The sequence below is a fragment of the Lissotriton vulgaris genome, chromosome 2_2 (genome assembly GCF_964263255.1).
Source record: "Lissotriton vulgaris chromosome 2_2, aLisVul1.2, whole genome shotgun sequence".
NCBI lineage: Eukaryota > Metazoa > Chordata > Amphibia > Caudata > Salamandridae > Lissotriton > Lissotriton vulgaris.
Window position 1 is genome coordinate 282,438,773 of NC_141688.1, and position 25,763 is coordinate 282,464,535.

Sequence of the window (25,763 nt, forward strand, 5' to 3'; positions counted from 1 at the left end):
TACATGTTAGTTCTCTCGAAGATATTGTACCAGTCTCTGAGCGTAGAGACACGTTACGCTGTTACTGCTCAATTCAACTGTATCCTTTATTATCGGCTACCTTGCTCAGATGTTATCCTTATTTACCATAGAGCTTCTTTATACTTTCCTTTCATTTATGGTACATAAACCGGAATAAAAAGATATCAACCAGATGCTTTACTAAATAGTTTCACTTATATGTTTAGAGTAACATTAATGTTTTAGAGGTATTGAATCTTGCTCCTCTGTGTTTTTAAAAGTCAAATGTTCATAGTTTGTGCTTGGGCTTTGCTTGTGATTTGGTGTAAATTCATTTGCCAGTGGTTCCTCACTTGGGTACCCAGAATCGTTTTGCTCTGTATGTCTGATGCAAAAAATGCTGCTTTTTTGACAGGAACATTGGGGGGCTTGTTTAGCCAGATCCTCCAGGGAGAAGACATTGTCAGAGAGCGTGCCATTAAATTCCTGTGCACGAAGGCGCGGAATCTGCCCGAAGAGGTGATGACAAAAGAGGTGGAAGATCTTATATTCACAGAGTCCAAGAAGGTGAGCTTCTCATTTTAACGTTGAATTGGGGTTGGTTCGTTGTTAAACTGTATTACGGCACAAGCGCGTGTGTATGATGAGGCACATAAAGAGATTCTTTACCTTATAACAAAGTCCTTAGGCCCTCCATGAAGGGCCATATTAGGCAACACACTTTAAAAAGCATGTGTTCACTGTTTCTTGTCTCAGTATTTTTTATTAGTGGTGCCAATCTGATTATTGCTCCAGGAGGCGTCCCCTTAACATTATATACACCCTGTCCAACCCTTCGATAAGTCCTTTGTATGAAGAGGTTAAATGTTTGCATGATCCAAGATTTATTAGAAGCTACTGTAAGTAAATGCACTTTTTTTTTTTTTTTAAATCAGTCCGGCCGAAAGGAACGTTTTCTGAGCTCTAGCTTGTGATACAATATGCATCTATCATGCGACAATCCCATTCACTTCCCCTCTCGGCCAACCTTCCAAACTGCAGTACCGTCCTCCCTCGTAGCATGACAGTTTGTACATTTCTTACACAATTATAATGTTGGTGAAATAACCAATGAAAACTAGAAGCAAATAAATGTTTGTACTTTTTGATGATCCGTGTTTTCTCATTATACATTATTTTTTTACATTTTTAGGTCCTATATGATGTGACCGGAGAGGAGTTTGTCCTCTTCATGAAGATACTCTCATCTTTAAAAACTTTACAGTCTGTTGGTGGGCGTCAGCAGCTGGTGGATCTAGTATCAGATCAGGCCGGCCTACAGCAGACCCTGAATCCAGCAGATCCTGATTCAGTTGACCGGCTCCTGCAATGTATGCGGCAGGCAGTTCCACTATTTTCGGTATATAGTTTGTTGTCTTTGCTGATTGCCCAATAGGATGTTAGAGTGAATGAGCCATTCTATTTGAAGCTTCTTGTGATGCTTATGTACTGTTTGTGAAATGACTTGAAAATGTGATAGTTTACAATAGGAGGGTATGCAAAAAAAGTTGTGCCAATCACATTAAGGGAATTGTAGATCCAGCTTTCTTGTCTTTATTAGTTTGTCTTTATTAGTTTGTATTATGTGCACCGTGCACCAGTTTACCTTTGTGCTTTGTTTGACTGCAAGCCGTTAGTCTTGAAATATTATGCTTGATTTAATTAATTGAGATGAGTCATTATAAAGTGATGCAACAGTAGGCAGAATGAGTTTTTTCCCTTCATTTCCCTGAGAAACGAAATCATCAGTTTATCTCAAGTTTTTCCTTTCGGGCAGTGCCCTCAACATTTGCAACCAAATCAATGTGCGCACACTGTGCTCTTTGGAGTCTGTTAGCCAAGCAGAACAATATGGTTTATGGATCCACTCTGAAGTTCAGTTGGCGTGGCTCTAATCAGTGGTGGTGTGCAACTGAGTTAACTGAGAGCCATGGTGCTGCAGAGATCTTCTCACAAAGCCTTAAATATTTGCAGTAGAGGATAACATAGATTTTAGTAAGACATTGTGTTTGTACCTAAATTCTCACTTTTATTTATAAGGAATTAAATGTCCCAGCAGCCACTTTTGCTGCTCCCAAATTCAGTGCCTACGTCTTGATGTCAAGAGACGTTTATAGGTTTAAACTAACCATTTCATTATGTGTGTAAATATATATATATCTATATCTGTAGGGCTTGCTTTGCAAGTAAGGTGCGTAAAGCTTGTCTTAATGTTAGTAATGCTTGTAGGCTCCCAGTTTAATGGTAATTATTTTTTTAACATTTCCGTCTGTATCCATATTTATTTTTGTCTCCAGCAAAAGAAGGCACAGCAGCTAGTATTTTCTCACTTTTATTTTAATTGTCAATGCACACTTGCATGCAGTTGTTATTGGTTCAGCTATATTTATATAAACAAACTAAATACAATACATTCATCTGAAACTTTGCCATTGTAGTACAAGCACATGTGGATTTCAAGAGACTTTGAGTACACTGAGGCTTTCTTGTTTGTTAATGAAATGAAGACCAATGAAAACCTATTCAATATTTTCTGATAATACTGGAATGGCCATAAGATTTAGGAAAGCCTTCACAGTTTTGGCCATTCTTGCTTTTGAGAAAGCTAGCATTTCATTGGATTTTTATATTTTGCCTTAACGAAGCTGCAGGTGGACCCTTTGGTATGATTGGGTTTATCAGAGTATTAATTAAGAATATTTTCTTTCAGGAGTCTTGCTTGAGTTACTGCACAACTATTAGAGTAATTGTTTAGGATTGTTTCGGAAGGAATTCTATGCCCTGTTTTAGAAGATTGAGTAAAAGATGGAAGAAAACGGAATTGAAGCCAGAGTGCAGGGTTTAAATTGGACACCGCAGAGGAGGCGTAGTAACGTTAGCAAATTGCCATGCCGTTTAGTTTCCAGGTATAATGCAAGTAGTGTGTTGGGTGTGTTACCATTAGACATATCTTTATTAGGCTTCATCGCCCCTAGGCAAAACAGTGAGCAATGGTGTTAGAAAAGAAGGGCATGAATTGAGTAGCATGTGTCAAAATGTTTACATTTCTTACCTCAGCAAGTCTGAATATCAATGTCTTGTGCTTCATGCTGTAGTTAATATTGCTGTAACAATAGTCCTTGCTACTCACATCCTGTACATACCAGGCCTGACTAGAAGCAAAAGCAGCCCTGGCAAATTTTGTCAGACCACCCCTCATACTGCACGTAGTGAGCGAGAAAGCAAAGTGAGTAAACCATACCACTGCAAGGGCAGACATAGGTCAGTTCTTCCCCAAATAAATGTTGGAAAAAATTGCAACAATACTTCATTTTGCAACACATTATTTAATGAAAGAAGCTTGTCCAGTCAGTGAATGGTTGTGTCTAGTTTGGAGACATGGCTGCATGGCTCAATTAATGAATACTAAAATGTGTGAGGTGTGGATGGGGTAATTAATTTGAGAATGGATAATACATAAATAAAGACTTTTAGCTTCATGCATCAAATGGTTTCACTTGACTGACCATGGTTGGGTGCTATTGTTTTGATTTTGCCTTCTGCATTACATCATCCTCCCCAAACTCTACTGTCATTAATCTTTATGAAACATGCATAGACCGGATGTATTTAACACTGAGCACAGATTTATTCCCTCCAAGAATTAAAAACCAAGCATTAAGCTTTGACCAAAAATACTTACCGTGACTATTATGTGACATAATCACTGTAAACAACTGCATGTAACTACAAGAATGCTCCTGTGCCACCCCACTCCCAAACATTTTGTCTAGTCGCCAATGTACATAGCTGGCCTCCATGTGAGGGAATGATAGAAGGTGTAAGGAATACAGCTGAAGCGAATAGCTGAGAGGATTAACTTCCTGTGAGGCAGGTCTGTGTTTCATTTGGGTGTATTGTGCCAGGGATAAGAACCTGCATTACATACTTCCCTTGTTGATGCATCCTTTTGCATTGCCAATAGGTCTGGCTTTTATGTTTTGCACCCTGCATTCCCTTCGATTCATGCCCATCACCTTGCCTTCACATAAGCACACCCTACACGCACACTGCTGACCACTCGTGCTACAATTACACGGCACAACTCACTCTCTATATGGTTCCAAACAGACACCTACCCATGCCCTCTCTCAAACTGCTCTCCCTGCGGCCCTGAAAACACTACTTTACATTTCACTCACACAGACACTAACTGGGGAAGCATGAGAGGCTGCTCGGGTGGGAGAGCGGACCAGGAGAGAAGTAACAGCAGGCACCCAAAAGAACAGCAAGGAGGCTGTAAAGACAGCATTTAGTGCGCCCAGCGCAGGATCAGGGAAGTAGGAGATGATAGATGGAAAACAGGGGCAACATGAAGTGGGTGCAGCGAATGGGCAGGGGGCGGCTCTAGACGCAGGCAGGGCATGAGTAGACTAGCAATGAGGGGGCGGTGCAAAGGTAGGGGAAAACTGTTACTCCTTTGCTGACAGATTATGCTATGAAGGCCAAATATTGTGTTAAATCATGCGACCAATGCAGCCATGCCGTTCCTAAACTTAATGTAAAACCCTCACTGTGAAGATCATTCTTCTTTGCGACTGCAGACACTGGTGTAGATGTGCCAGACAACATAACCGAGGTATACCGTTAAATCTGCATGTTATCATTCAACCTAGATGGCACTTTGTCTATCTGGGGCAGTTTCAACCTCGTCTAGAATAGTTGTCATTTCGATCGAGGCATTAATGGGACACATGACTGAGACACCATTTCTGGTTTGAAGTGAAGGAGGTGGAAAGGATTGATTCATCTGTATTATCAAAGACGTTGCTAATTTTTACGATAAGAACAAGTTGCGAGGGAAGTTTGTGTGAATATGGTGAACACTAAGCACCTATCTGTAAAGAACAGCTACACCACCTGAAACTTCTGTAACGTGATGTCATATCTTGCTGTTATTTATTACTGAAAGTGAGGGCCGCTGGATGCCATGCGATTCTTCGGTGTTTTCCTCCTAGTCATGGATTTATTTTCAACACAATCCACCAGATGGTACAGGATAGACCAATTTCAACACATTTATGGATCATACTTTACTTTAAAACGCAGTCACACGTGGCAGTTTGTTTGCAAAAGTTTATTTGTGGACATTTCCGATCTTGATTGCGGTATTCAGTTGGTAAACGTATATTAAAAATTTTAACCGTTTGCCCAGCCAGAACGTGATAAAAATGTTAAAAATGCAAAATACTACCCAACATAATGAGCCACACTCTGCGTATCTTCCCTTCTGTTATAACCTCAAATAAGTTCTTCATTGCTGTGTAATTCTACTGACCATGCTTATATTCAATACACATTTAACTAAAATTGACAATTGCTGCTGCTTTAAACAGCTACATTTAAAAGTAACTGAAGTATGTCTTATTGCAGAAAACCATATAGTAATATTGATTGTTTGGTTTTTTTTTTCTTCTCCAGAAAAACGTTCATTCCACAAAGTTTGTTTCCCACTACTGTGAAAATGTGTTGCCGAATTTGGGTTCCCTTACTAGCCCAGCGGAGAGCATCGACATCCAGCTGGAGGTTGTATCTTCTATGAGGCTTCCTGGCATTCTTAGTTTTAGTTTGTGATTTGTTGTTACACCATTACTGTCCACTTAGTATAATTTAATGTGCACCTTGATGCTGATGATATTGAAACCTATTGATTAAAGTTTGAATTGACAAACTATAAATATCATTGCTTCAAACTTGCTTTAAATTGTAATCGTTTTTCAATTGTTAGTCTATTTTTTTTAGTCTATTTTCTTGTAACCCATTTACAATACCTCAAAATGTTTACTGTGGCAGAAGCATCTACTGTACATCTAGTGTTGCATATCTTGCATTACCCGGCTGTTTTAAAATGGCATTGACCTGTGCGTGCTTTACTTTGCTTAATCTGTGCATGCGTACCTTGTTTGCCTGTTGTGATCCCTGTTGACTGCATGCAACAGTTTATACCAGAAGGGGCAGAACTATCAAAACAAGATGTTGTTAATGCAAGGCATTTTCGTTTTCCTTGGGGAAAGGGGTCATAGAAAACTACTTTTACTTTACCAACAAACTACGGTGCATTAATCACCAGCAATATATCCATTGTTAAGCGTTGGAAAATGTTTAATCCATGGTGCAATCCTACAAGTATTTGACCCTGGTTTGTACACCTTCTTGCGGACTATTATTCCACCCTGACTTTTTCTTTTAACACCCTCGACCCCCACCTCTAGAAACTATGCTTTCAAACCTTAGATGCAGTGTAAGAGCCAGTGCTATAAGGCTAATTACTTGTTTGCGTCCCTGAAGATCGTATTCTCAGTATTGGTAAGAAGATTAAAAAAAAGTGCTGCAGTATGAGAGGTTTTTTTATGCATTGTTGAGATGGAAGGATGAATCCCAAAAGTAATTTTTGTTATAAGAACATTCTCATTACCAGACATCCAAGTTTAAAACTGTAGTGATTGCGAGACGGAAATATGGAATGCTTTGTTGTAATTTGTTTGAGTTCAATAGTTTTTCTGTTATAGTAAAATATATTGCATACACTTTTTAAGAGCGATACCTGGGCGAGTTTCAGTGTTTGCTGTAGGCAAAACACCACTGTTATTGTTAGGTCTCGCCTAGGCAGCGCGCATGCGTTGCTCTAGAAGATAATCCTTTGGAATCGGTCAGCTCTTTTCAAGCACTCGTGCATGTGGCGGCATCCACCTTGTGGGAGCAAACAGCGGCGCGCAGGGCCATCTGTTTCCAAATAGCGTGGCAGCGTGTGCGTCTGCTCGCTCCCCCAAGGTGGATGCAGCCACAAGCGCAAGTGCTTGAAGAGAGCTGACCACCTGTGCTACTTAATTTGGTGAGTGACCTTTTTTTCTCATACAGCTGCAGCCCTCATTAGATTCTAACCAAACTTCACCTTTGCTTTTCCAAAAGCAAATGCTTTCTCTCATGCTCCCTCTTTGCTATCCTTGATGCGACGATGCCCCGCCTCTCTCGTCATGCCCCCTCTCTGGTACCTTCGTGCCCAATGCCTTATTGCCTTCCTCTCTCAATACTCCTTCAGGCCGCACTGCATTGAACTGTACTATACTGTGATTATGTTGCTGTATTTCGAGCTCACTTCGTTCCCATCTACTCCTCCAAGCTCCTGCCTTCCGGAATCAGCCTCCTATTGCTGGGCCGTGGTTGGTGGGAGCGGCACTAGACTCGGGGATTGCCGCAGGTCTCCAAGTCCTTTCAGAGCGGAGAAGGGGGCGACTCATGGCATTTACAGGCGAGCCGCAGAGACCAGTGTGAGGATGAAGGAGATCTGTCCTGTGGTCACACTTTTCGCCTCGCACCAGTCCCCATTAGTTTTTAACCAGACTTCCGCTTTGCTTTTCCAAAAGCAAAGTGCTATTCATAACTAAAGATCGCATAGTCAGGCGTCTTATATACATCTGAAAAGAGGAGCTATCTTGTGTCGACTGCCCTTTGTACTTTCCCTGTAAATAATGTTATCCCCATCTTTCTTCCCCTCAAAATGTTCGCTCCAGCCTTCCCTTTTCTTCCTGTACTTTTACCTTTACCCCAGATTCCTCACTCTTATCATAGCCTGTCCTTTTTCTACCGACACTTCCTCTTTTGGCAGTATTTTATTCCGCCCAGTCTCGTTTTTGCTTGCTTTCGCCGTTTTTTTCTTAATTTTTTCGCCCTTGGCTATCATTTGTAATTTTACATTATGTTCTCTCCATTACTTATGTCCTCTTTCTTCTTTCCTTTTCCCCTCTTTCTTCTGTCTCTTCCTTTTTCTGCCCTTCATCTTCTCTGTGGCTTTTTCTTTGTCAACTCATCAACTTCTCTCCGTTTTTTCATTCTCAATCTTCCTATATTTAATTTCTATACCTCTCGTCTGTGTCCCAATTTGTTCTTTTTTGTAATGTCATTTTCCTTCAGTTTTCCATTGGACCCTTTCTCCATTTCCCCTCTTCCTTTCACCTTACCAACTCTGTGTCTCTGATCTCTCTGACACTTCAATATTCCTCTGTATCTCCCCATATATTGCTGTGCTGTATTACCAGATTTTATCAATCTGTAGCTCATCCGTAAGTTAATCGAAAGAAAGAGAAACCACTAATACAAGAACTGGTAGAAGACCAACAAAACACCAAAAGTATAACCAAGCTTAGATGGTTGCGAGTAACCCCTGGAGGATTGAGTAGAAACCAACACCGAACTCCGTGATAAGCACTGGCTGCCCTAGTACTTTACAACCTCTTGGACCTTCCCCAACCGTACTTTTACTGTGAATTATCTGACCTACTCATGCGGCCAAACAGCGACGTGACCACTCAGATATCTGGACAGGGTAATATTTCTCATGCTGGCTGATACACCCCAGCCTGCTTGACTTCCCTGCATATTACAGCCCTGGTGCTCCTTGACTACGTTGACTATCGCACCAGCCTAATATTTCTCAAGCTCTGATATACTCCGGTTTGCCTGATTTCCCCAAAATACTGCGGCCACCCTTCTGCTTCTTGACCAGATTGATATATTACCCTCTCTGACCTGCCCCGGCTGTTCAAGTACTTCTCTGACATACCCAAACTGCTCTCCTGTTTCATGATTTCTTTGACCAGCCAGGCTAATCCTTCTTGAGCTCTCTGACATACTCTGGTGCCCTCAAGTTCTTCAGTATACCATCATGGTAACCTTGGTATACCTTGACTCATCTGGCCTGCCATTGACAGCCTAGTCCTGTTCACACTCTCCAACAAAGATTGGCCACCCTTCACAACATACCACAGCAGCTCGATTATCCCCCAATCTCCTTACTACTGAGGCTGAGCTAATATCCCTTGACCGCTCAGACATTCTCTAGCCACACTAATACTCCACAGATGTAACCCAGCTGCTCCAATACTTGTTGACCTTGACAAACCAGGCTGGTCTAGAACCCATACACACTCACTGTCACCTAAAATACTCCCTCCCTTTCTCCGACATTTCTCTGCATACTAATATTCCTCTACGATGCTAACATACCTCAGTCACTTTAATACCTTCTCTGACACACCCTCTCTGGCCCACTAGTCCTCAAACTCTGACTTCTTACATGCATACTCCTGCTTTCACCCACCTCTCTAATGTACCCCATCTGCCCTCATGCTTCCCAGACTCTGAAATTCCTATGCCACTTAATAAAAAAATCTTTATTTTATCATAGTAATGTTGATGCACATACAGTACAAAGAGCAAATCATCAGGATCACTCCAATTCCCATGAGTGCATTCCCACCCTCTGTATTAGAAATCAGATAGTCTCATTAAAACAACCGAATAACACAGTAAAAGGAAACAAGCAATACCCGCTGTCGGCTCCTCACCCAACCGCGTTTCCTACATTTGGGATGAGTTACATGTTGTCTACCAACACAATCCATGCGTAACCTCAATATGTCCCACTATCCCCAGCAATAGTTACTCATCCGTATATACCCCCCGATGTAGTTCAGCAGATGGTGAGGTAAGTATGGACACTTGGGTTGTGACCCACAAACTCAGCACATAGCCGTAGCCCACATCAACTGTCAGGCAATCTGTTCAGCTTCTCTAGAAAACCTCCCATTGCTCCATTGGGTGACACCTCCCATCCCTGACCATGGTGTCTGCTCGTACCACCAACTCAGTCGATGCCCATCTGATCGCATATTTCTGGCGCATGTGAATGGGTGAAACTGCATCTGCCTTCCATGACATGGCTATACAGCATTTAGCCAGTACTAGAGCCAAGTTCTGAAATCCAGCTCTTTGCCTCATCCGCTTGGTTACCACCCTTGTGTTGAGAAGCAGCACAGTGGGTCCTACGGTAGGATGGAGGTAGTGACTTCTGATATACATTGTAAAACCTCGTCCAGAAATCGGTAATCACCGGGCAAACCTACACTATGTGAATATTCTGATGCCAACTTAATGCTGCCCAATCCTTTACATACTCCAGTTGCCTATACTCCCCTACCTCGATATACAAAAACAAGCATTGGCATAGCCAATAGGTTTCACTTTTGGGACCTTATAAGTATTTAGTTATGCAGCACAATATCTTATACGGTCCGAAAGGCGAGAGCAATGAGCTATACCAATGCTTTATTTGAATGCTATGACCAACACAGATAAGCTACTCTCAATTTCCCAAGCCCCATTCTACATAACCTCTACAATATTTATATAGATGCCATGTCTTCTACCTAAGTATCTTGTTTGCTTAGATGGAAGTCGGATTCAAAATTGCTAGGATTTAAATTCTAAAATTGTGATATTTTTTTTTTCAGACTAGACCTGGGTAGCGCAGAGCAACCTTGGGTATGCATTTGTATTAGTTCTTTCATCTCCTACTTTTACCTTACCCTTCATTTGCTTACAGGTCTTGAAGCTGCTGGCAGAGATGAGTGCGTTTTGTGGTGAGACAGAGAAACTGGAATCAAACTTAATAAAACTATTTGACAAGCTACTGGTAAGAGTACTACATATATTTTTTTAAGCTGTAAAGCATGGTTGTGTCAAAAAGTATCTAAACCTTTTTATTCCCTTAGCTTGTAATGCGTTATAGACATAGTAACTTCTTCAGCTTGTCAAAATATGCACACACTTATTGGACACCACACCAAAATATAATCTTAAAGTATGGTTAAATACTCTACTTGGCTTCACCCATGTCCTTTCAACCTAGTTCTGTCCATTCTGTCTAACTAAAAGAACTAACTCCCTTTAACACGTTACTTTCTGGGGATATGCTTGCGGTCGATTTAAGTCGTTCGGTTCCCATATGTTCAACAAACAACGACGGGGCTCAGGTATCAGGGAAATATCTATAGTCTAAGAAATTGTGCACATGACTGCCGTCCAAAATGCTGCTATGTGTTTACAGTCCCATAGTATGGTAGAACGTCCCTTCTTCTCCACAATGTCGTAAGCTATATTTATGTGAGGTGGATCCAATCTTAAATAGCATCGTTCTAGTGTAGTACGTGCGGTGTAGTATTTGAAGTTGAACCAGCTTGAGTCTAGAGGGTCTCTTGCCATTCAGAATCGTCAAAATCGCCCACGTCTCTGGACCAGTTCTGTCTTAGTGCGGACGTCACGTCAGGAAGGTTGTTAATCAATTTCCGGTATGTCAACGAGGTGGCCCTGTCTGGCATATGTTCTGTTAGAAGCCTATCTTCTAGAGGGGAGGAATCCTGCAATTCATCATCTTCAGGTATGACCGACTGGAGTGCATGTCTGATTTGGAGGTATCTGAACCTCTCAGTCTGTGTCATTTCGTGATGTGTTTGAAGGTAGGAGAAGTCCACCATCTTCCCTCTCTTTCAGCGGTCACCCACCACCGAGATACCTATGTTATCCCAGTTCCGGAATCCCGCACTGTTGCGAAGGAAACCCAGCTTTTGGAGTCCCAGAGTGGTGTCATTAGTGTGATCGTCCCAGAACATTTAAGACGCTTATTTGCCTTATACCAAAGCTTAACCGAGTGTCGCCTGGGCCTGAGTAGGTCTGAGGGTACGCGGCGGCTATAGAGGTTACCCACAGTCCCTTACTCTCCAGGCAATGTCTATCCGCTAGATATGCCGGGTCGGTCTGTGGGTTATGTAACCAGTAATTTATCTGTTTAAGATGGGCCGCCCAGTAATATAATTCCAAATCAGGAAGCGCTATTCCCCCATCATACCAACTCTTTGTCAGCTTAGCCTGTGCGATACGAGGAGGCCTCCCATCCCATAAGAGATTTGAAACAGTAGTAGCAATGGTTCTAAAATAAGAGTCTGGGACTAAAAATGGCGTATTCTCAAGGACATATAAAAATCGCGGGAGCGCCATCATTTTGTATAGGGCCGCCTTACCCAACAGTGTAAGCGGAAGAGTCCGCCACACCTTAACGTCGCCGTTAAAGCGGTCCAGATGGGGGTTAAGATATATAGCGGAAAATTCGGTGGAATCATACGAGATTTAGATACCGAGGTATCTAAACGCCGTCTCGGTAATGCGTATGGGGCAACCCATGAGTAGAATAGGTGGAAGACCGATCAGCACATGAAGAACAGATGATTTGGACTAATTTATCGTATAGCCCGACACCCTACCGAATTTTTTATAGACGTTCAACAATTCTAGGATGGATTTCCTGGGGGAAGTGAAGTATAGCAAAATATCATCTGCATATAAGTATATGCGGTCCTCCCATGTATCGGTCCAGGAAAGTCCCTTGATGGAGGGCTCCAATCTGATCCAAATGGCAAGTGGCTCCAGGATCAGCGCGAAGAGCAGCGGAGACAGTGGGCACCCTTTTCGTGTACCTCGACCAAGCAGGAAGTCTCAGGAGATATGTCCATTAGCCGCCACGTGTACCAGAGGCTTGCTGTAAAAGAGGTGAACCCAGACGCAGAATTTTGGACCAAAGCCCTTGTGGCGGAGTACCGCAAACAGGTATGGCCATTCCACGGTATCAAACGCCATAGTGGCGTCTAAGAAGTGTAGGACTGCTGGCTCCTGAATATATTGTGTGCGCGCCAGAACCGCATAGTTCGCGTAAATGAAGTGCCGTGCTTCAGTGTGGCATAAACCCAGACTGGTCCGGATGCACTAAGGAGGAGAGGGGAGGGGTAAGCCGTATCGCTAGCAGTTTGGCTAGGATTTTGGGCTCTGCATTTATCAGAGAGATTGGGCGATAAGACGCACAATCCGTCTCCGGTCTACCGGGTTTGTGGATCGCAACTATGGTGGCGAGCCGTTGGTCCCTTGGCAGCTCTCCAGCTTCGAGACTATGAAGAAGCATGAAGGGAGCAGAGGTCTGTGCAGTCCGTTTTTGCAGTTCTACCGGGAATCCGTTAGGGCCCAGTGCCTTACCCGACGCAAGTGAGTAGGTCGCAGCCTGAAGTTCTTCTATGGTAATAGCCGCCTCTTAACAGGAGCGCCGCCTCAGGGGAAAGTTGAGGGATAGTCAAATCCTTGATTTAGTCCTATGCCTCTGCAGACGTGTAAGGGCATATAATGGTTCGTAATGATCGGCCAGGATGTCCACTATACCATCCGGCTCAGAGACTAAGGAGCCTGTGGGAGAAAGCAGCTGCTTTATAACCCTATTCGCTCTTTCTTTCTTATCAAGCCAGGCTAGCATCTTACCCGCTTTATCTCCTAGTTCGTAAATCCTATGCCTAGTTGTCTGGAGGCGCATTAACGTAGCTTCCTTGTGACACGTCACATAAGCTGTTTGATATAGGTGGAGCTCCCGGTTGATTTCAGGTGAAGGGTGCGCCGCCTGCTCTGATAGTGCGGCAGCGAGTTCCTTTTCCAGGATGTCTAATTCCGCCCTTTGTGTCTGTTTGTGACTTGTAATCAAGGCCATGGCGTGTCCACACAGGACCACCTTATAGGCCTCCCAGAGTGTGCTAGAGGAGTCTACCGTGCCTGCGTTCTCTTGGAATAATTGTCCGGTAGTGACTGCGAGGTGTTTCATTATTGGGCGCACCTGCAGAAAGCCGGCATAAATCGGGAACATACGTCTCCTAGGGGTCTGATAATGCGTGTATTTGAGCAATAACGGAGAATGGTCTTGTAGGAAGGTGGCTACCTGACTATGGTTACCCCAGATTTTTTCCTTGTGTTTAGCTGGTTTTCGACTTAGTTGGCCTGGTTCCCTGCTAATCAGGGCCCCAGGCTATCTGCTCTCTCTGTAAAATGGATTCCCTGTACCCTAGGTGCATAACTAGATTGGCATGGGTCGCCTTATCAGCCCCTGTACAGAGCACTATAGGTGCCCAGGGCATAGGTGCATCCAAGGCCTACCAGGGGCTGCAGCATATCTTTTGCCACCCCTGGCTGGCTATCTAAAATTGACACAACTGGCTGATCACTCAGCTGGGGCAAGGTGGTGTAATCACCCCTTGCTTAGATATAGTATGCCTATATCTAAACCTATCTGGACACATATAAACCTGTGAGCCACTCCTATGGCAGGCCTTAACAATCCTGAAGGCAGAGTGCGTGGTTTAATGTGAGATGGTGCTCTAGCATGAGCTGAGTCTGTCTGCAGCTGTCGGGACCAATTCCCTTAGCTGTTCCAGGATAATGCCAAACCATATACTATTAAGTGCATTATAATCCTCGCGATTATATGTCAACTTTGGTTTGGCTTTATCAAAACATGTCGTGTAAGGTGTCATACGAATTGGAATACTACCCCCTCGCCAGTCCTGGCGACGGGGGTAGCATTCCACCCCTCTAGAGGGGACGACATGTTACTTTTGCTAAAACGCGGTTGATTTTTAAAATGTATGTATGTAAATGTATTGGCATTTATATAGCGCACTACTTACCCGTAGGGTCCCAAGGCGCTTCGACCGCTGCGAAACCCTTCCTGGCTTCCCTGAGAGATGGTCCCTTAATGGGTATCTCCAGGGTGAGACCAGGCATCCCCGGCGGTCTGGTGGGGCCGTTAGTGAAGATGAGGCAAGCTAATGCCCAGAGTTGCCGAGTGTGATCGCTGATCAGAGTGGGCACCGACGCGAGAGAATTATCGAGTCCGCTGACCCTGGTCCAGAAACCTGCCGCGCCGGGAATCGAACCCTGGTCCCGGGCCGTCCTCTGCTCTCGGGTCTGCCGCCTCTAACCAGTGAGCCACACTACTTCACCGAAAAGAGCCTCAGATCCACAAAATGGATGCTTCTGCCACAGACACATGTCTGACCTCCTGCTGCTGACCGAAACTCAGCAGAGCAGGCCTGGACAAAGGGTTTCCTGTCACAGGGAGGTGTCACACCACCCCAGACAGGAGATAGTGGATTGTAGTAGGGAGGTTTGAAAGAAACCAGACAGTGCCTGGGGAGCACAAGGCTTCCCCTTGCATAATCCGGTCAAACCGGTTCTGGGGCAGCCCAGCCCCAGCTCCAGTGAGACCTGGACAAAGGAAAGGGGGTGTAACCACCCCCCTTCCTGGTCCCACCCATAGGGGAGGGACCTAGCAGGAGATCCACCCCTCAGATTGGAATAAGAGTGGGAGCAGTGCCAATGCAACTCAGATCATCCTGAAATCAACTTTAAAATAAGAAGACGACTGGACTTCGACATTCTGATGAACAGAAGACTGAAGAGCATCTCCCTTGTGGCCTAGGAGGGGCCACCCTGTGAACACAGGCATCACCCAGCACCTCGACGTCTGCTTTGCCGCCGCCTCCCGCCGGAGCCAGAGTGCAGAGCCTGACAAGACCCAGCTTCCTAGACTTCTCCCAGCCCGATCCACAGTCCCTGCAAAGAAGGGACCCGTGGAGGCACCGAGAGACGTGGGAGAGGCCATCTTGAAAGACCCCCGAGACGCTGACTGCGCAGCACCTGAGGCACCCTCGACTCTGTGCTTTGGGGTTTAAGAAGCCCCACAACCGAGCAGCATTTGCACCAAAGATCAGCCCTCCAGCATCTCCACGATCTGCGTGGGGCCCTTTTGTTTTGTGCCACTCGACTCGCCATCCCGGCCGCTTGTCACGTGGTCAGCGGCCATCTTGGCAACGAAACCTACAATTTACACTGTGGGTCTGGTTGCACCAGACTTGCCCTCGCTCCTGTAGAAAGGAGTACCCGCTCTGACCTTGCTGGTCCGAGTAATAAGCCTTTTTCACTTTCCCCGTGGCTTGCATTAGCCAAGGCTTGTTTGCTTCAATCGAGTTGCCGACACCGCCATCAGCTAGAGCCTTTGAGGGACAGCTTGTGATTGACGCCTGGACGTCTTTGACCTCTTCGTGTCCACGCAGCTGCAGAGAGAAGCAACCCCTGATCACCTGTTTGCACCCGACTTTGCCTGGTTCCAATCTGGTTCCACGGTGGTCACTGGTCAGTGACTTTGAACATTGTCCCCTCTGCTTTCAGAACTTCACCACTTCAGATCCACCTTTGGATCCACCGGACACTTCTGCTTCCCATCGCCTGCAGCATCTTCAGCTCCAAGCGCCAAGAACCTGCGTGTCAAAACCCGACGCCACTTCGACCCTGTGCACCCACTTCCTGTGGGTGAGGTAACATTGCAACGCCGGTGTTCCTACACTGGTCCACACCTCTAGGGTCTGTGTCTTAAGTTTTGTTCCTCTAGGTTCAGCGGAAGTGCCTTTAAACTAACTTAGTGTAACTTTTACGCACCATTGACATTGCATTGGTGCAAGCCGCACTTTCCGTGCTGCACCCGTCTCCTGTGGGCTACTCCCGACTTCAGCATTGCTAGTCCTGACTGCTCCCAGCGAATCTCTAGGCCCTAGGCCTAACCACTGTTCGATTGGTATCTCTTATACCACTTTCTTAGTATATGGTTTGAGTGGCCACCGGCCCTTATCCAAAATTGTGCAACTTTGTATGTTATACTGTGCTTTTGATTTAACGCTTGTGCCCCTTTCCTCATAAAGAGTACTGGGGAGTAATATAGAAATAAATACATATATTTTTATAATCTATACTTGTGTGGTGTCCTTTCATTTGATTACAGGATTGTATGTGGTAAAACAGCTCGCTTAACTCGACCTCTTAAGTTAAGCCTTTAAGGCTGCTTAGTCCATGCTACCACTAGGATAGCTTGTCTAACAAGGTTGACTTACAACCTGACATCTTTGGGGTTTGTTTGGACTGATACCCAGTGGTTCCAGAATTGGAAACACTACATATCAGGCCAACTTCTCACAGGTCTGAAATGCCCCGGGGATGTACAACTACCTCCTCTATATGGGGCAAGCCATCTGTCGAGGCTAAAAAATAGTCAATGAGTGTGTGACAGTTGTGTACCCCTGAATAAAGTGTACTGTCTCTCGCCAGGGTGTTTGTGTCGCCAACAATCTGTAAGTCCCATAGCCTCTGTGAAACCAAGGAGACGCCGTCCACCCTGTACCTACAGTCTGGCGGGGTATCTATCGGCCATTAGGCTCCAGCCCTCTTCAGTCCCCACATATCATTAAAGTCACCCCCTATAAGTAGCGTTGCAGCAGGTAGTGTTAGGAGGAATGCCACGAGGGCAGTGTGGGCTTGAGCATGTAGGGCCAGAGGTATATAAACAGAAACCAAATTAAACAATCATCCTTCCCATTGGCATGTCAGTGCTGCAAAGCGGCCCCGGTCGTCCATTCGCGTCTGTTGTATCACCAGCAAGACTGTCTTTCTGATAAGTATCCCTGCACCTCTAGAACCAGAGGAAAACTCTGCATGGGCAACCATGTTGTATCCCTGCCTATCCAGAGCCTTGACAGTAGAGCCCACTAAGTGTGTTTCTTGCAGCAGTGCTACAGCGGGGCCGCACCGCTTTAAATGCTGTAAAACCAAACCTCTCTTCACTTTATCTCCCAGCCCACGGACATTCCAGGACATGATCGTGAAGGCAGTTTGGGGGGGACTTAGGCTCCTGTAAAGCACAGTCAGCCATCAGAAATACAAGAAGTCTTCATATATTCAAAGTCACATTCGCTACACGTAGATCCAGCACACGAGGATAGTGTTGCCCCAAAAACAATGCAGTAACCCAACTCAAAAAAATACAACAAAACATGTATTCTCATCTCCCAACTCCCATCCACCCCCCCTCCCTGCCTAGCAAGCCTGCAACTGCCCGCCCCCCCAACTTAGCAGAGTGCTTTAACCCACCCAAAAGTGCAATACTTGCGAATCGGGGGTAATGAACGCCATTAGGCTCCAGCCCTATTCAGTCCCCAGGGCCTGCCACAGTCCGAACCTCAAAACAGCACAGTTTGAAAGGTCCTTAACCCGCACCGACACGGTGGCAAACATCAGTATGTCTGCTCGAATTATTCCTCCTCCAACGGTGCCACCTGGCTTGATCCGCAGCTTCCAGAATCTTAATTCTCCGGGTCTGCGTCCTCTTCATTGCGGCGGCGAGAGCAGTTACCTTGCTCAGCTCGGCCAGTCGGATGCCATCCCTCCAGCCACTCAGGAGCCGATTCTGGGGTATCAAAGAACCAAGTTCGAGTTCCAGCCACTACTCTAAGCTTTGCAGGAAAGAGCATGGAGTATGGCAGTTCCTTTTCATGATGTAGTTTTTTAACATCAAAGAAACTCCGTCTCCGCCTCAAGACAGCCGCAGTATAGTCAGGGAAAAAGTTTATGGTAGAGTTCTGAATGCGTATCTGAGGCGAAACGCGTGCCGCTTGTAAGATAGTGTCTCTATCTCGAAAGGTTAAAAGTCTAGCCAGTACCTTTGATCTTCCTCCTGGTACCCTGTGGGCACGTTTTAATGTAATGTAATGATGTCTTGTAAAGCGCCTGAATCACCCCACATGGGGTATCTCCGCGCTGTAGACCGCTTGGGAACCCGTCCTGGCTTTCCCTGTGAGATGGTCCCTACTGGGTATCTCCAAGGTGAAACCAAGCATCCCCGGCGTATGTGGATGGCCGTTGTGGAGATGAGGTAAGCTAATGCCCAGAGTTGCAGAGTGTGATTCCTGGTTAGAGTAGGCACCGAGGCGAGAATTATCGAGTCCGCTGACCCTGGTGCGTCTGGAATTCAACACTGGTCCCGGGCCGTCCTCTGCTTCCGGGTCTGCCGCCTCTAACCAGTGAGCCACACCACTCCACGTTGCAATGAGAAGAAATGCGAAAGTCCTTTAGGCTGTAATTTAAATCTTATCAGCTCCTCCACATAAAGGGCCAACGCCTGTGCGCCTTCAGTCTCTGGAATTCTAATACTTCTGACGTTGTTGCGTCGTGCCCGCCCCTCTTGGTCGTCTAGCTTGTCCACGAGTAATTTATTCTCTTTTTCAAGGTGCGCCACTGCCACCTGCAGCTCCGAGGTGTCCACAACTAAGGATTTTACCACCTCCACCTCCTTCACTCTGTCCGCCATTTTGTGTAGGTCCGCACGAAGTAAGGACACATCAGTGGAAATTGTGCCAACAGTAGCTTGGACGTTGGCAAGAGCATGCATGATGTCTTCGAGTGTGACTTTAGGAGCCCCCTCTCCGTCCGGCGTCTTTTGCTGCAAAGAGCGTCACTCCGGAGGTGTGGGAGTGTGCTTACCATATGCAAATTTGTCCAATTTTTGTTCTGTAGCCTGTGTTCTGGTGCCCCTGTTCGACATTGCTCAGCAGATCAGGGTTGGTTCCGGGCCGTAAAACTGTTTACCGTGAGAGGTGCAGGCAGGCCGGTACTAGAGAATGTGCAGCAGGATCCAGCGCCTTGGTAAGCAGTCTGTGGGCAGTGCCGAAGAAGACCAGCTGGGACTGATACCCCACCATGTAGCCAGAGGCAGGCACTGTCCCTGGACAATCCGCTTCTATTTATTGGTCCAGAAAGCGCTACGAGCTGGCGCTCACCAGGGCCTCGGCGCCGGAGATGGGGCAGAGGCGCAATTTAACGGGGATTCAGCTACAGCCAATCCCGCTGGGCAAGCGAAAACAAACAGCTCCTCTGGTGTCGTGCGTCCAAACTGTGGGGGTGAGGGAATGCAGAGCCCCGGGGCAATGTCGGCAGGGGTCGCGGTACTCACTGGCGCTGTTCCGCTGTCCGCACAGCCAGGGCTCCCACACAGCAGGAAGTCGGATCAGGCAGTCGACTCGAGCAGCCCCAGGCAGCAAAGCAGGCAGATCGTTGGGTCCACAGCAGGGGACAGGAGGCAGGAGACCGCAAGAGATGCGGCAATATGACGAAAGTCCGCCGTGCGTGGTTTACCCCCGGAAACAGCCACGCTCCCTAACACAGCGTGTCTTCCTCTGGGGCTTCGTAACAATCAAGTCCCCGGTCTGGTCAGCTTGTGCAGGCCGCTCCGCGTACTGGCAGCAATTTCAGCCGCTGGAGGTCACAGATGGCAGCCGGAGTTCCTCCGGTCTGTGCCGCTCGAGGTCCGACGCTGGCTCCAGCCCCCGGAGCCCTACAGATATCGGATTAAAGGCCGGATGGATTCAAAGGACTAAGCGGCCATCTTAGTCGGCCGTCAGCCACGCCCTCCTATTTATCCGTTTTTAATAAAGAAAATCACTTTATTAAAGGGAAATACATTTCAGTGCACAATAACTTGTAAAAACAAAGTGCCAAGGAGGTTCTGGGCTGGAAGACCTACTCCCATATTTTATTGGTGACTTGCCCACAGTACTTGAAAACTGTTTAATATTGAGCCCAATGTCTTTGTTAATCTAAGTTTTGAAGTGCTCTGGTCATCTTACTAAGATTAGACCTTGGAGTGGTTGGATAATGGCAGATATCCTATTATAGTCTTTAGTTTTTAATAACCTATGGTACCCAAGTTTGCATGGGATTAAAAAAAATATACCCCTAAAATTGTCCTCCCAAACCTGGATCCTTTAGCAATCTATGCAATTATTTGCTGAGTGCTGTTCACTCTCTGTATCCTACTTGACTCTTTTTTTGGGGGTGAGTTTCCACTGTTTATCCCAGAAGGTGCCATTGCAGGTCACTATCTCAGATCATTCAGGTACTTCTAGAGCAGGGGTACTCATAGTAAGGCCCGCGGGTCGGTGGCGGCCCGGCAAGCCTTCCCTGGCGGCCCGCGGACCTTGCAGACATCGTACAAGAATGTTTTTTTTTTTTTTTAAGTGTCTGCAACCTGAGCGCGACTCAGACTCTGCTGCTCTGTGGGGGCCGGGCGGGCGTTCCCGTCATAGTCAGAGTGGGGCTGCAGGGGCGCTGAGAGGTGAACAAAGCCTCATTAACATGCCAATGGTCTTTCAAAGACCTGTCAAGTGCTTGGGTGCGGCTGTGTGTGCACCTGGAAGCTGTCACAGCCCGGGCACACACAGGCAGGGTGAGGAGGCGGAGCGAGGAAGGGAGGGAGAGCAAGCGAGGGCGCGTGAGGAAGGGAGAGGGAGGGAGGGAGGGCAAACGAGGGAGGGAGGGAGGGCAAACGAGGGAGGGAGAGTGAGGGAGAGCGAGGGAGGGATGAGGGAGAGCGAGGGAGGGATAGAGGGAGAGCGAGGGATAGAGGGAGAGCGAGGGAGGGATAGAGGGAGAGCGAGGGATGGAGGGAGAGCGAGGGATGGAGGGAAGGAGAGGGAGAGAGCAAGCGAGGGAGAGCAAGCGAGGGAGAGCAAGCGAGGGAGAGCAAGCGAGGGAGGAAGAGCAAGCGAGGGAGGAAGAGCAAGCGAGGGAGGAAGAGCAAAGAGCAAAGGCAAGAGAGAGGGAGCAGGAGCCCAAGGGAGCAGGAGCCCAAGGGAGCAGGAGCCCAAGGGAGCAGGAGCCCAAGGGAGCAGGAGCCCAAGGGAGCGGGAGCCCAAGGGAGCGGGAGCCCAAGGGAGCGGGAGGGAGGGGGAGCGGGAGCCCAAGGGAGCGGGAGGGAGGGGGAGGGGGAGCGGGAGGGAGGGGGAGCGGGAGGGAGGGGGAGCGGGAGGGAGGGCGGGAGGGAGGGGGAGCGGGAGGGAGGGGGAGCGGGAGCGAGGGAGGGGGGGCGAGGGAGGGGGAGCGAGGGAGGGGGAGCGAGGGAGGGGGAGCGAGGGAGGGGGAGCGAGGGAGGGGGAGCGAGGGAGGGGGAGCGAGGGAGGGGGAGCGAGGGGGAGGGAGCGAGGGGGAGGGAGCGAGGGGGAGGGAGCGAGGGGGAGGGAGCGAGGGGGAGGGAGGGAGGGGGAGGGAGGGAGCGAGGGGGAGGGAGGGAGCGAGGGGGAGGGAGGGAGCGAGGGGGAGGGAGGGAGGGAGGGGGAGGGAGGGAGGGAGGGAGCGAGGGGGAGGGAGCGAGGGGGAGGGAGGGAGGGAGGGAGCGAGGGGGAGGGAGGGAGGGAGGGAGGGAGGGAGCGAGGGGGAGGGAGGGAGGGAGGGAGGGAGCGAGGGGGAGGGAGGGAGGGAGGGAGCGAGGGGGAGGGGAGGGAGCGAGGGAGCGAGGGGGAGGGGGAGGGAGCGAGGGGGAGGGAGCGAGGGGGAGGGGGAGGGAGCGAGGGGGAGGGAGCGAGGGGGAGGGGGAGGGAGCGAGGGGGAGGGGGAGGGAGCGAGGGGGAGGGAGCGAGGGGGAGGGAGAGAGGGAGCGAGGGGGAGGGAGGGAGGGGGAGGGAGCGAGGGGGAGGGAGGGAGGGGGAGGGAGCGAGGGGGAGGGAGAGAGGGAGCGAGGGGGAGGGAGCGAGAGGGAGGGGGAGGGAGCGAGGGGGAGGGAGAGGGAGCGAGGGGGAGGGAGAGGGAGGGAGCGCGGGGGAGGTGAGAGGGAGCGAGGGGGAGGGAGAGGGAGGGAGCGCGGGGAGGGAGAGAGGGAGCGAGGGGGAGGGGGAGGGAGAGGGAGCGAGGGGGAGGGAGAGAGGGGGAGGGAGAGGGAGCGAGGGGGAGGGAGAGGGAGCGAGGGGGAGGGAGGGGGAGCGAGGGAGCGAGGGGGAGGGAGGGAGGGAGCGAGGGGGAGGGAGGGAGGGAGGGAGCGAGGGGGAGGGAGGGAGGGAGCGAGGGGGAGGGAGGGAGCGAGGGAGCGAGGGGGAGGGAGGGAGGGAGGGAGCGAGGGGGAGGGAGGGAGCGAGGGAGCGAGGGGGAGGGAGGGAGCGAGGGGGAGGGGAGGGAGCGAGGGGGAGCGAGGGGGAGGGGGAGGGAGCGAGGGGGAGGGAGCGAGGGGGAGGGGGAGGGAGCGAGGGGGAGGGAGCGAGGGGGAGGGGGAGGGAGCAAGGGGGAGGGGGAGGGAGCGAGGGGGAGGGAGCGAGGGGGAGGGAGAGAGGGAGCGAGGGGGAGGGAGCGAGGGGGAGGGGGAGGGAGCGAGGGGGAGGGAGCGAGGGGGAGGGAGCGAGGGGGAGGGGGAGGGAGGGAGGGGGAGGGAGGGAGGGGGAGGGAGCGAGGGGGAGGGAGAGGGAGCGAGGGAGAGGGAGAGGGAGGGAGCGCGGGGGAGGTGAGAGGGAGCGAGGGGGAGGGAGAGGGAGGGAGCGCGGGGGAGGGAGAGAGGGAGCGAGGGGGAGGGGGAGGGAGAGGGAGCGAGGGGGAGGGAGAGAGGGGGAGGGAGCGAGGGGGAGGGAGAGAGGGGGAGGGAGAGGGAGCGAGGGGGAGGGAGAGGGAGCGAGGGGGAGGGAGAGGGAGCGAGGGGGAGGGAGAGGGAGCGAGGGGGAGGGAGCGGGAGCGCGGGGGAGGTGAGAGGGGGCGGGGGAGGGAGAGGGAGAGAGGGGGAGGGTGAGGGAGAGATGCCTCAGAGAGAGGGAGGCCTCAGAGGGAAGGAGGGAGACGGAGATCTGGTGGCTCAGTGGACGAAGGCGTCCGCTGCAGGGACCTGTGATCAAGCTCATGGTCAGTTTTTTTTGCTCTAGCCCCGCCCCTTTCCCCACTGACCCCGCCCCCACCGGTGCAGCCCTCGGACATAAACCACACTGTAAATTTGGCCCCCCGAGAGAAAGTTTGTGAGTACCCATGTTCTAGAGGTTTTTGTTGTTGCTGGTTTACCCACAGGAAGACTGGTAGAAGTTGTGTGGCGCTCAGGTTGGGAGGGAAACGTGACACCCGTTTTTTTTGTTTGTTTGGTTTTGCAAAACCTAAGCATCTGGACTGTTGTAGCCTCCAGGCTCAAGGACCCTCTGTCCGTTAAGTTGTCTTTCAAAGGAGGGAGTCCATAGATCTGAGCACATTCCCAGCACTTACTGTCTAGCTACTTATGCAGCAGGTCAAGCGCAGGGAGATTACAGAGGCTTTCCCAGTCAAGTGTGAAGTCTGATGGGAAAGTGGCAAACAAATCGCTGGCTTTCGCATTCTTCTTTACACATACTGGTATACAACCCCTCCTCATTGATCAGTCAAAAATTGAACAAACTACTGCCTGAGGAGACTTTATCATCTGGCTACCAAGTTTGGCCAGTGAAGTCGGATTTCCCAGTGTTCAGCTCCAATTTGAGACCTCTTCTGCTAGTCCCTCTAGAGACTGTTATAGGTTGGCTCTGGTGTGTATTGTGGCCCATTTCATGGTGGATGTTGTTCACATGGGGAATGGTTTTAACTATATAAAAGGGAAATGGACTGGCTGTTTCTGCTCACAGTGTCTGGGAGAGGGGGCAGAAAATATGTGCATGCATGTTGGTATGTCCATGTAATTTAGACTTAGAAATTGGGCCAGTTCTGAGGCACAAAGCAGTTTTTTGTAGTTTGTGTCGCTTGTGTTTTGAAAGAGATTGATCAACCGCAGCTGAAGTCTTGTCTTCAAATCCTCTTTACTTGATGTTTTTACACTCCTTGCTAGTGAAAAATACTCCATCTGCATATTCTATTTAATTCTATCCCTGTCCTACCACCAACACTCATGCCTTGAACCAAAAGGGCCTCCCCATGCACAACAAGCTTGATTATGATTGTTAATTCAAAATATTAGACTTTGGACATGGCACTTGTGCTCTTCCAGCTGAATGTTCCATTCCAGGCTGTTTATATAACCTCTCTGATTATAGTTGTACTTCCGGCCTTTACCTGGGTTACTTCATTAAGCACTGTGGCTCTTTTGTCCTGTACTTGCCCATTCTGTTCAGTGGATTGTCCTACAGAGGCCAAATCCACCAATTTAAGTTGCTGTTTTGTTTTTACACATTCTAGCCTTTAGTTTGCAATTTGTACACTACAGTTCTTCCGAGCAACTTCATTAGCGTCTTGAATTTTGGAGGAATGTTTGGTCCCCTTGGTTTGGAGAAATGAGAAAGACAATCAGGATATTTATTATTGGTTTATCCCTCAGGAGTACATGCCACTTCCCCCAGAAGAGGCGGAAAATGGTGAGAACTCTGATAAAGAAGAGCCCAAGTTGCAGTTCAGCTACGTGGAGTGCTTACTGTACAGTTTCCACCAACTAGCCCGAAAACAGCCTAATTTCCTAACCGACAAAGTTAATGCAGAGAAACTAAAGGACTTCAAAATCAGGTATGGCTTCTCACATATCTCAATGTCATTGCACATTTATTTCACCATTAAAATCCCCTTTTTACATTTTTCTCTCTTGCTTTCCAAACTAGTCTCTACGTCACATTAGGGCTGATAATCTATTTGGGAGGAGTATATTTCAGAAGACTAAAAGCAGCTCACAGGACTCATAATCTTCGCCACAACCAGTAGAGGTAGAAATATTGTACAAGTGCTCACTTCAGGGTTAATACTCTGGGTACAGAGACCGTATAGGTTTAAGCAGTAGAGAAATTACGCCAGTTTTAGGGTATAAAAGGCAAAGATTGTCATTAAATACTTTATCAATATATAGGGACCACCACACAAGTTGTTAAATAACACTGATGATAGTTAGTGCTCTCTGCAATTGAGGAAAACTTATAAGCAAACTTCTGAACTCGGCAAGATTCATCTCTAACTCATCTGATTTTGAGGAGTGTAATTCCTCCAAAACATCAGATTATCAATTCATTAAATCAGCAATTGACTCGTAGCCTTGGAACGCTAAACACTAATTTTATACCCCAAAACCAACTAATTTGATTACAAAATGCTTTCTGGCTGCTAAAACCTTGACTTTAAATTACATTCCTTGGGTATCCACGAGAAATTCCTTGCTGCGTGGAAGTTCTGCCTTTCTATAATGCATCACTGCTCTTTGTGGATTGTCCTAGTCATATCCTCCCAAACACCACTTCCCAGCTGGCTCATTCTAGAGCTACCCTCCCTGTACCATTGTCCGCTGCCTCTGATGCCTACGCTCTCCTCACTGTGCCTCACACTTTATCTCAATTCTTTTTCAGACTTCTCCCCTCTGTGACCGTTTGTCCCTTTCTCACAGTGCACCTCTTGCTGTTTCCAGCCCTGTCCCAGTGTCT

The 25,763-nt window shown here is 48.3% G+C and overlaps 1 protein-coding gene across 1 annotated transcript in view; it reads left to right on the forward strand.

Annotated features, from left to right (window-relative positions):
• The window catches only part of API5 (apoptosis inhibitor 5), a 130,467-nt gene that overhangs the window by 37,154 nt on the left and 67,550 nt on the right, over window positions 1–25,763 (forward strand). Inside the window, exons 5-9 of the mRNA XM_086959607.1 lie at window positions 416–567; window positions 1,193–1,399; window positions 5,500–5,604; window positions 10,460–10,549; window positions 24,683–24,864. Coding sequence (XP_086815733.1) covers window positions 416–567; window positions 1,193–1,399; window positions 5,500–5,604; window positions 10,460–10,549; window positions 24,683–24,864 — 736 coding nt within the window. The remainder of the gene's footprint in view (window positions 1–415; window positions 568–1,192; window positions 1,400–5,499; window positions 5,605–10,459; window positions 10,550–24,682; window positions 24,865–25,763) is intronic.